This window comes from Lethenteron reissneri, chromosome 58 (genome assembly GCF_015708825.2).
Source record: "Lethenteron reissneri isolate LAM-NWPU_2019-01 chromosome 58, ASM1570882v1, whole genome shotgun sequence".
NCBI lineage: Eukaryota > Metazoa > Chordata > Hyperoartia > Petromyzontiformes > Petromyzontidae > Lethenteron > Lethenteron reissneri.
The window spans coordinates 3,334,306-3,346,284 of record NC_083836.1 but is presented as its reverse complement, the minus strand read 5'-3'; the positions used below and the strand labels follow the sequence as shown (position 1 = coordinate 3,346,284).

Below are 11,979 nucleotides of genomic sequence, written 5' to 3'. Positions count from 1 at the left end.
ACCTACGTGACTTTACCGAAAAAACCTAAGAATATCAGAGGGGCAGCCTCGTGGGCATAGCCACCACCCGCACGGCGACTCACGATTTTCCCACGTGAGCTCTGTAGCTCGTGTTTCAGAAGCGACCTGGCCACAAATGATAGCTCAACGAAGTGGGCTTATCGCGCGGGAACTCACAGCAGCAGGCAAAATAGCTCGAAATGCGCGTCTGATTCTGAATGCAGAGGGTAAAAAAAAAAAAAAAAAACGGAGGGGCCCCCGACAAAAATCCACACGATCACGGTAAGAACGTTGCAAACTCCAAATACGCAGACATCGTGAGGGTCGGGGCTCGAACTCACGACCTCGTGCATACCAGGCGAGGGAGTTAACATCCCGCCCGCAACATGGCGCACTGTAGAAATGTTCTGTACGGTAAACACTGTAGCGTTGGCACTGTAACGTTCTAGAATTGACTCGGGCGTGACGGATGGTTCCAGGGGTGGTTTATTTTGAAACCTCTCCGTTGATAGTTCTTTTTTCGTGTCTTTAAAATATAACAATCGTATTGTTATCCTTTGCAGTCTCCGTTCGGTACACATAAATTAATATATATATCTACATTCCTGAAGAGTGGCGTGCAAATACAAAAAAAAAATCAAATCCCCAAATATATTTTTCTCATCTCAAGTTTCGCTTTCGAATGAAGAAAAGATAAAAAAAATTAAAAGCCACATCATATAATCGTTCTTTTGACACGAATGCGACATTAAGGCGAACGATCCGGGGAAGATGCCGGTTTTCGTTGGAGCGCCTCTCCTCCTAAGCACGCCGTCGTGTGCGATAAAAAAACGGAATGCAGAGAGATATTTGGCCAATCGACAAAAAGAGTGGAGCACTCCGCACGACGCTGCACCAACCAATGGGATTACTGCATCCGTGGCTCGCTTGAGAATTATTCGACGCGGCGATTAACCCTCCAACGGATCGAAACGCCAACAGGGGGGCGGATTGACCGCGAGCGGAATCGATACAACGGACGCCTCGATTCACGATCCGCAAGGCCACGAAACGGGCAGAGAAACGCCCCTACGGACAACTACACGCCCACTTCCCTTCCATATACGGGCCGATGGGCGATTTTGCACCACCCCCCGCCGCCCCCCCCAGCGACGACTAAACCTCCCGCTTCAAGCTCGGCATGGCCGCCTCGGCAAGGGGCGGCCTCTCCACGCACAGCTCGGTCGCTGCGCACGCGGCAGAGGCGGCCTCCCTCCGCTCGCCGACGTCTCGCTCGGCCGGCGCTCCGCCCGCGTCCGTCTTGTCGTCCTGCAGAGGTCAACAGGTCAAGGGGTCAGCGAGAGCCTCACGCTCTCCTCGGTGGCGCCTTGCCAACGTGGGCCCCCCCCGCCCGCCCCACCCCCGCCTTGCTCGGTCTCCCGTGGATGTCGTAGCGTGGACGTCGCTTTCGCGCTCTCCTCTCGGTTTTTCTTTTTAAAATCCTTTATATTAAGTTTGCTTGCTTGCTTACGACCGTGCAAATCTTTCGGTCGTTTTTAACCCACTTCCCGTGATCCAATCGAGCTGACATTTTGCACACAGACTCGTTGTGCGTGACAATTAATGTTCGTGAAAATTTTCTTCCAAAATTTTACACTTTTTAGGACAAACATATTATATTTAATTATCAATTTCTTAATGGTGCAATGCAATCATCTGACCCATAGGTGGCAGCCATCTCAAGCCAGAGGACGAGAGGACTCTAGCCGCCACGCATATAAAGGATTTATAGTGAAAAACTTTGTTTTTACGGGTTATATTGCTGTACGAAAGAAGCTACCTCGATACAGAGGTACAGATCGAAACGTCGCACGTCGAGTGGCTCGTAACGTTGGTGCCGCCAAGATGCGTTCCCAGCCTTCGTAACTTACCATTCATGTGTATTGTAAACAGACAATGTATATTTAAATTGCAATTCTATACCGTACAGTATTAAAATATAACAAAAAACTGACATTAGCACAAGAAATGTTGAAACACTCAAGAATCCACGTCTTGTTATGTTTTTCGGATTTATATATATATGGTACCATTTAGCCTGACAAGCCCAAGATAAACAAGATGAGTTCTACGCCTCTGACTGCTGCCAATACCAACACAGCCGCCATTCGCCACTAGGTGACGGTGACGTCACCACGGCGCCTGTGCCAGGCCAGGTGCACTTTTGAGGCCATCGCGTACCTGTCAACCCACACGGCTTACCCCGTATGCTTTTTCAGGGAGATTTAGTTTTCAGGTCCATACGGCGTTACAGCCGTTTCAACACGGGATTTATTTGTGTCTCTTTGTTTGTGTTTCTCCCTTGTGATGGAACTTTGTAGGATGAACGTTGAGATTTATAAGGGAGCACGGGGTGACCAATACGGTCTGAATTAAATACCTATTCACATACCTGTCATCCCTTATCAGTGCCCTACCTTTCGATTTAAAGCTTTCGTGACTGCAGGGATTCATCTTCCTGGTTCTTTCGGTAAAGTCACGTAGAAGGGAAGTAATACAATAATAAAATAATAAAAATAAAACATAATAAAATAATCATAAAATAATAATATAGCAATAATATAAATAAAATAAATTTTTTATTATTTTATTACTTTATTATTTCCCTTCTACGTGACTTTACCAAAAGAACCAAGAAGATGAATCCCTGCAGTCACGAAAGCTTTAAATCGAAAGGTAGGGCACTGATAAGGGATTGACAGGTATGTGAATAGGTCTTTAATAAAATAGAGGGCTCTGATAAGAGGTTGACAGGCATGTGAATTGGTCTGTAAGAAGGTAGGCACTGATAAGGGCTTGACAGGCATGCTATCACGTGACAGTGTTGATGATTCGGCACCGACTGGAGGTCTACGGGACAGACCCCCAGCTGGTGCCATGGGGGTTGACCGACTGAGATGACTGGCAGATGCACCCAGCTGTGCCGCCCCTTCAACTTTGCCAACTGTGACACCGCCACCACCACCAGCATCAGCAGCAGCAACCCTCACCCGGTGCTTGAGGTAGGAAAGGAATGTGTCCCATCCCAGGGTGATCACGTTCACGTAGATGACCCGATAGGACGACGGGACGTAAAAGAAGTTGACCGCTTGCGCCGCGGGCCAGATGGTCCAATCCATCTGGCAAAAAAAAAACAACAAAAATACAATAAAAAAAACAATCACCAAACTACGGGCGCAAAAGTCTCTACCGGCACGCGTCGCGACGGGGCCCTGCGAGATCCGACCGTGTCCGTCGAGTGCTCGCTGAGCTGCGTTGGATTCGGGATGCAGCTCATTTATTTAGAGCTGTTGTTTGTGTGTTTTAGTTTGTTTGTTTGTTCTTCATCCCGGCAAACTCTGATTAGCGAGGTTAGCTACGTACGGTGCGAAAGAAGTTCAACATCGTACATACATAGATTGACACGGAGACCCATGGACTCACGATGAGTTCTATGGGTCTCTGTGTGAGTCTATGGGTCTCTGTGTGAGTTCTATGGGTCTCTGTGTGAGTCTATGGGTCTCTGTGTGAGTCTATGGGTCTCTGTGTGAGTTCTATGGGTCTCTGTGTGAGTCTATGGATCTCTGTGTGAGTTCTATGGATCTCTGTGTGAGTCTATGGGTCTCTGTGTGAGTCTATAGGTCTCTGTGTAGTCTATGGGTCTCTGTGTGAGTCTATGGGTCTCTGTGTGAGTCTATGGGCGTCTGTGTGAGTCTATGGGCCTCTGTGTGAGTCTATGGATCTTTGTGTGAGTCTATGAGTCTCTCTGTACGAGTCTATGGGGGGTCTCTGCGTGAGTTCTATGGGTCTCTGTGTGAGTCTATGGGAGGATGCGGAGAAAAATCCACGCGACCACGGGGAGAGAGAGAGACACCGCAAACTCCAAATATACAGCAGGCGTCAGGGTCAGGATCGAACCCACGACCTCCTGTATACCAGGCGAGGTAGTTAACATCTCCTAGCCACCGTGATGATGATGAGAGAGAGACACCGCAAACTCCACATATACAGCGGCAGGCGTCAGGGTCAGGATCGAACCCACGACCTCCTGTACACCAGGCGAGGTAGTTAACATCTCACCACCGTGGCACCTATTGCCGTTGCCTTTAGTGGAACACATTCACGTAGAAAGCGCGGCGTGTGAGGGCGGTGGGGGTGGGGCTCTGATTTACGAACCCAATACTCACCATATACATCTCCCAAAACTTGTCTGCGAACTCGTGGGCGGAATGTTTAACGCTCTGGCCCTCCAGAGCTCCCATTCCTGCACGCGGGGACGGCGGAGGGATAGAATTTGAACATCGGGAAGTCTCCCTTCAGGATTCATATTCTTAAGTTTTTTCGGAAAAAAGTCACGTAGGTGAAAAATGTAAATTAATAAAAGTAAAATAAAAATCACGACGTTTCGGAGGCAACACAAGCTTCCGTCTTCAGGTGGAACCGTCACAGCACGATGGCTGTATCAAGTGAGAGAAATTCCAAGAAAACAGTCCTTGTATATATACTGGTTGAGGGTGGGAGGAGCCAAGGTAGGCCCTGGATATTATTTTTGTGAGGTTCGCAGCGGCTGAAGCACGCTGTTAGGAATGAGCCTTTGTTTTGTAAACTAGGTGCGGCTGATGTAAAGGTGCGTGTAAATGGGACTGAGCCTTTTTGTTATGTAGAGGTGATGCGGCTGAAATCGCTGCCAGGAAATCAGTCTTTGTTGTGTAGAATGGTTGACTGAGCCTTTTGTTATGTAGAGGTGTTGCAGCTGAAATCGCTGCCAGGAATGCTCCAAATATGTGTAGTTAAATCTGTTTTGCATGGCTGACAGACTTCACCTGGCTGACACTACGGAATCAAACTCAATCTCGAATTGAAGCTTTCGTGACTGCAGGAATCCATACTCTTTGGTTCTTTGGGTAAAGTCACTTAGGTAGAAATCAAACTCGTGATTTGGTGGTGATGACGGTGCTTTGGGGCAAACGCGAGAACGATAAAATGACTCTCCTTTTTATTTTACCAGGTGAGGAGCCGCATGGAGCTGTAAAAGCTCTTTTTACACGCTTTTATTTAACTCACTCTGTCTGTTGTTGTTGTTGTTGTATCCTCAAATCTTGTAATTCAATTTTAACCCACAGCAAACTTGGTATACTAATGTCATACTGATGACAATACTACATTATATCATTAAAAATAAAAAATATATATTTTTAAACGATCTTTTTTATATGTTATGTTTCGGCTTGGGTCTAATTGTCCACGCTCAACTGACGTTGGCTGTAAATCACCACGGCCTCTTGCGTTATGGCAAGCTTCGGGGACACTTCCTGGAGTCGTGGAGTTCTTACATTACTAGTATGGTACATTTCATTAAAGCGTGTTTTAAAAAAAGTTTAAAAAATACTACTTATTCAGAAGCGACCTGGTCATCGGAAATGATGGCTCAACCCAAGTGGCTTGGCATCGCGTGGAAAGTTATAGCAGCCAAATGCTCCGAAGCGTTTGCTGTTGGTTTGAAATGTGGAGGGAAATACCGGAGGACCCGGAGAAAAATCCACGCGACTATGGGGAGAGAAGGAGACACCGCAAACTCCAAATGCACAGCAGGAGTCACAGGGTCGGGATCAAACCCACGACCTCCTGCACACTGGGCGAGGTAGTTAACATCTCGCCAAAACAGGAGAATATCTTTTATTTTTCGATTTAAAGCTTTCGTGACTGCAGGGATTCATCTTCTTGGTTCTTTCGGTAAAGTCACGTAGAAGGGAAATAATAAAATAATAAAAATAAAACATAATAAAATAATTCTCACGACGTTTAGGCCACAACGCAAGCAGCCGTCCTCAGGTGAAGACCAGGTCTGTCGGGGAGACAGCGTCAGACGCTGTCTCCCCGACAGACCTGGTCGAAACGTCGTGAGAATGATTTTATAATGTTTTATTTTTATTATTTTATTATTTCCCTTCTACGTGACTTTACCGAAAGAACCAAGAAGAGGATAATATCTCTACAGCTCTGGCTGTTGCCTGACGAGGCTTGTTGCAATTACTGGCGAAACGTCACGGTAATTGAATTGTAAATGTTGTGGGTTTACTCTCCAACACACCGGCGTGCTGTGCTAGTAAGGAATTGGCATACTCTGTTTACGTGACAAAGCTTACCGATTGGCTGCGTCGGGTGGTGGCGGGTTTCACGACACGTTTGTATTTACGCGATCTAACCCAAAAACCTCTATAATGGATCTCGCCACCATTTGTGTGGGGCTATTTCGCGTGTGGCCTTAAAAGAACAAAAATAAGTAATAGGCATCATTCAGGGCAAAGGCTCTCTGGTGTGCTATGAAGAAGGGCTATCGCCCGAAACGTTGCCTATTCTACATTTTTACTCCTAAGGCCACAGTGTTATTGACGGACGTGTTGAGTTGATTTGTGATTAATATCCGATGCTGCGGGATTGCGTAGAACTTCAGGGACATCTCGTTTAGCAGACTGGCTTTTTGATCGGTGACATAACCCGTAATATAGTTATTTTGGGTAAGATCGCGTAAATATGTGTCGTTAAAACCGCCACCACCCGACACAGCCAGTTAGTAATGTGTCACGGAAACAGAACGTGCCAATTCGATTCTAGTACAGCACACAGGTGTGTTGGAGAGCAAAGCCACAACATTTACAATCAGAGTACGACGTTTAGCCAGTAATTACAACCGGCATTATCAGGCAACAACCAGATGTTTAGCCTTCGCGTTAAACTGACATGTCCCGGTTTGATAGGAACGACGAGCTTGGTGTTAGAGGCGCGGGTCACTCGCACATTTGTCACCTCGATGCCCATGGGAAGGAAAGTTTGGCAACACGTGCGGTGATCCACCAACCGTATGCACAAATGTGGAACATTTTAAACTCTCCAGTAGCGTGCGACTGTTGTCATCCAGAATAAGACCGCACAACATCCCACAAATACGAACGAGACATCGCAGCGATGATGATACACACGACTCCCTGCTTGATCCTGACGCGGTTGCCTGGGCTTTACTACCTGAATGTGAGATTGTGGTCGTCGCTCTGCGTCTACATCAGCAGCCGTACTACAAGCAGCGACGTGAGCAACAGACGACAACGCGTAGTAGGAGGCTTTCGCGACCAATATCATCCATAAGAGGTTTTTTTTGGGTTAGATCGCGTAAATATATAAATGTGTCGGTAAAACCCGCCACCACCGGACACAGCCAACACACCGGTGTGCTGTACTAGTGACGAATTGGCCACGTTCTGTTTACGTGACGACCCCTTACTAATTGGCTGTGTCGGGTGGTGGCGGGTTTTAACGACACATTTAAATACTTAACCCAAAAAAAACCTCTTATGAACAAACTACAAATTCACATTCGAGTGGTCAAGCTAAGATAACCGCATCAGGAGCAGTGGTTTAATGCAGCATCGCCGTGATGTCTTCGTATTTGTGGATCCGGAGCAATTTGCTTCGTTCCACGTTGTGTTCTGGATGACCACAGTCGCACCACGATCGGACTTTTTTCCCGCCATATTTGTGCATCAGGTATCCGGATTTACTCCCACGGTTTGTTCAGCGGATGCGCATTCGGGTGGGACCATGACCTCCGTGGAAGATCAAATCCAGGGGGGGTCTTTTTGCACAAGCTGGGCCACTGGCAAGACCGCCCTCGCGACTAGCAACCGGCCTCAGAGGCGTTTTGTTTACAGGTCAACGCTCGCCGGTCAACGCTCGCCGGTCAACGCTCGCCGGTCAGCGCCCGTCGGCATTCCCGCGGCGCGTCAAACCCACCGAAAAAGAAGAGAGCCGCTAACGGCGGCGAGGCGATGAGCTGGTCGGCGAGGATCTTCTTGGCGACCACTTTCCTCGTCCTCTCCGGCAGGAACTTGTCGAGGTAGACGTACCACAGGTGGAGGATGGGTCCCATCACGATGCCCACGGAGAACATGCGCGCTGCGCCGGTGGAGGGGGAGGGGGGGGGCACAAGGTGCACACGCACGGACACACGCACAGGGCAGGGGCGGATGAAGTGGCGTGAGAGAAGAAGGGGCAGGGGGCGTCCGCGGCGTCGGGCAGCCGCGGAGATTTTTTTGCGGCTGGATTTTAAGCAGCTACCTCCGGGCCTCCCGATCGGCGGTCACCACCACCGACGACGACTATGACAAACTTTTGTTCGATGCTGACAGCGACAAATGGAGCGACGTTCTGGTGGGCGCGGGGCGGGAGCGGTGGGTGCTAGCTCATCGTGCAGATTGCGTATCGCCGGAGCCAAGCCACTTTTTGTTTTTCTTTACCGAGGCAAACGCGTTGTGACGCGGGGGAACAGGCGCCACCGTCCCGGACGAGGTTGTGGGGGGACGTACGTGTGATGGACGCCGCGTCAAGTTGTCTCGGAGCGACAGCGGGAAAAATTGTTACAGCCACGCTGATGCTAAACTTGACCACACACGAAAAGCGTCAACAAAGCTATACTCTTAGGTTATTTCAGGTAAAGTCACGTAGGTAAAAATAAAAAAATTAATGAAAATAAATCAATTAAATCACGACGTTTCGGAGGCAACACAAGCTTCCTTCATCAGGTGTAAAAAGGCACAGCAAAATAACATTTATCATCGGAGTACACCGGTTTGTGTTGTACTAGTATACTGCACTATACACTACACTATACACTGCACTATACACTGCACTATATACTACACACTACACTATAAACTACACTATAAACTACACTATACACTGCACTACACTACACACTACACTACACTACACACTATACACTACACTACACACTACACTATACACTACACTACACACTACACTATAAACTACACTATAAACTACACTATACACTGCACTACACTATACACTACACTACACACTACACTATACACTACACTACACACTAGACTATACACTAGTGCTGTACTAGTATACTACACTATACACTGCACTACACTATACACTACACTATACACTACACTACACACTACACTACACACTACACTATACAATAGTGCTGTACTAGTGACGAATTGGCCACGTTGTTCACGTGACAACCCTTACTAGTTGGCTGCGTCGGGTGGTGGCGGGTTTGACGACACATTTATATACTTATGCGATCTAACCCCAAAAAACCTCTCTTATGGATGATATTGGTGGCGGTAGCCTACTGCTGCTGCTGCTGCGTGTTAAACTGCAGAATGTGCATCAGCTCCGCCCTCCAGACATTAAACCCCGGAGTTGTGATGTAACCCTTCAGTCAGAGGTCACTCACAACCACGTGGTGGCTGTCCGTGTCCCCACGTGTCTCACAATGTCCCCGTGTGTCTCTCTGTGTCTCACGATGTGTCACACAGTGTGTGTCTCTCTGTGTCTCACAATGTGTCTCACTGTGTGTCTCACAATGTGTCACACAGTGTGTGTCTCACTGTGTCTCACAATGTGTCACACTGTGTGTGTCTCTCTGTGTCTCACAATGTGTCTCACTGTGTGTCTCACAATGTGTCACACAGTGTGTGTCTCACTGTGTCTCACAATGTGTCACACAGTGTGTGTCTCTCTGTGTCTCACAATGTGTCTCACTGTGTGTCTCACAATGTGTCACACAGTGTGTGTCTCACTGTGTCTCACAATGTGTCACACAGTGTGTGTCTCTCTGTGTCTCACAATGTGTCTCACTGTGTGTCTCACAATGTGTCACACAGTGTGTGTCTCACTGTGTCTCACAATGTGTCACACAGTGTGTGTCTCTCTGTGTCTCACAATGTGTCTCACTGTGTGTCTCACGATGTGTCACACAGTGTGTGTCTCACTGTGTCTCACAATGTGTCATACAGTGTGTGTCTCACTGTGTCACACTGTGTGTGTCACACTGTGTGTGTCTCACTGTGTCTCACAATGTGTCTCACTGTGTGTCTCACGATGTGTCACACAGTGTGTGTCTCACAATGTGTCTCACAATGTGTCTCACTGTGTGTCTCACGATGTGTCACACAGTGTGTCTCACAATGTGTCTCACTGTGTGTGTCTCACAATGTGTCTCACGATGTCACACAATGTGTGTCTCACTGTGTCACAGTGTGTGTCTCACTGTGTCACACAATGTCCCCGTGTGTCACCCTGTGTGTCACACAATGTGTCTCACGATGTGTCTCAACAATGTGTCACACAATGTGTCTCACAGTGTCCCCGTGTGTCTCACAATGTGTCTCACGGTGTGTCTCAACAATGTGTCACACTGTGTCTCACTGTGTCACACAATGTCCCCTTGTGTCATCCTGTGTGTCACACAATGTCCGTCTCACACAATGTGTCTCACCATGTGTCACGCTGTCACACTGTGCGTCTCACTGTGTCTCACAATGTCCCTGTGTGTCTCACAATGTGTCTCAGCAATGTGTCTCAACAATGTGTCTCACGCTGTGTCACACAATGTGTCCCCGTGTCCCCCCGCCCCGTGTCTTACTGGTAGATTCCAAGTGCACGTGTCCCCAGTGAACCCCTGCGTCACCCCCTGTCTGTGTCCCACGTGTCCCCCCCTATGTCTCACCGTGTCCCCACCGTGTCCCCCCACATGCCCCACTGTGTCTCACCGTGTCCCCACTGTGTCCCCACCGTGTCCCCACCGTGTCCCACTGTGTCTCACCGTGCCCCCACCTTGTCCCCACGTGTCCCACTGTGTCCCACTGTGTCCCCCTATGTCCCCCCACGTGTCCCACTGTGTCCCCACATGTCCCCCCACACGAACACCCCACGCGTCTCACCGGTTCGCACCCAGTCCCTGCGCTCGCGTCTCCCTGCGCGCGTCTCCCTCCACTGCTGCACCGCGTCTCCCGTGGCCATCAGAGCCCCGCAGCTCGCAGTGTTCGCCACCAGGAACCCGCGGCCCCGCAGCAGCCGCGGGACCAGAGACCCCAGCTGGCGCAGCATGGGGGGGCGGTGGTGGTGGTGGGCTGGGGGGTTGGTGGTGGGGGGCTGGGTGGTGGTGGTGGGGGGCTGGGGGGCTGGGGGGTTGGGGGGCGGTGGTGGTGGGGGGCTGGGTGGTGGTGGTGGGGGGCTGGGTGGTGGTGGTGGGGGGCTGGGTGGTGGTGGTGGGGGGCTGGGTTGCCCTGGGATGTAGAGAGGAGAGACCCTGGGATGTGGAGAGGCCGGGGTCCCCACGCGATCGAACGAGTCGGAACCACGAGGGAGGAAGGAGGAGCCACGAAGAGGGAGGAGGAGCCACGAAGAGGGAGGAGGAGCCACGAAGAGGAGGAAGGAGGAGCCACGAAGAGGGAGGAGGAGCCACGAAAAGGAGGAGCCACGAAGAGGAGGGAGGAGGAGCCACGAAGAGGGAGGGGGAGCCACGAAGAGGAGGAAGGAGGAGCCACGAAGAGGGAGGAGGAGCCACGAAGAGGGAGGAGGAGCCACGAAGAGGGAGGAGGAGCCACGAAGAGGGAGGAGGAGCCACGAAGAGGAGGAAGGAGGAGCCACGAAGAGGGAGGAGGAGCCACGAGGAGGAGGAGCCACGAAGAGGAGGGAGGAGGAGCCACGAAGAGGGAGGAGGAGCCACGAAGAGGGAGGAGGAGCCACGAAGAGGGAGGAGGAGCCACGAAGAGGGAGGAGGAGCCACGAAGAGGAGGGAGGAGGAGCCACGAAGAGGAGGGAGGAGGAGCCACGAGCAGGAGGGAGGAGGAGCCACGAAGAGGGAGGAGGAGCCACGAAGAGGGAGGAGGAGCCACGAAGAGGGAGGAGGAGCCACGAGGAGGAGGGAGGAGGAGCCACGAAGAGGAGGAGCCACGAGGAGGAGGGAGGAGGAGCCACGAAGAGGGAGGAGGAGCCACGAGGAGGAGGAGCCACGAAGAGGGAGGAGGAGCCACGAAGAGGGAGGAGGAGCCACGAAGAGGGAGGAGGAGGAGCCACGAAGAGGGAGGAGGAGCCACGAGGAGGAGGAGCCATGAAGAGCGAGGAGGAGGAGCCACGTGG

General features: G+C 50.4%; 1 protein-coding gene across 1 annotated transcript; it reads right to left on the bottom strand.

The window, feature by feature from the left end:
* Positions 1 to 468: 468 nt before the first annotated feature.
* On the bottom strand, positions 469 to 10,983 carry LOC133357518 (mpv17-like protein 2). Its single transcript, XM_061575486.1, has 5 exons — positions 10,779 to 10,983; positions 7,807 to 7,968; positions 4,206 to 4,282; positions 3,030 to 3,158; positions 469 to 1,308 (listed from the first exon to the last, which is right to left on the bottom strand). The coding sequence occupies exons 1-5, from the start codon at positions 10,942 to 10,944 to the stop codon at positions 1,156 to 1,158; spliced, it is 687 nt and encodes a 228-aa protein (XP_061431470.1). The 5' UTR covers positions 10,945 to 10,983; the 3' UTR covers positions 469 to 1,155.
* Between the last annotated feature and the right edge of the window lie 996 nt (positions 10,984 to 11,979).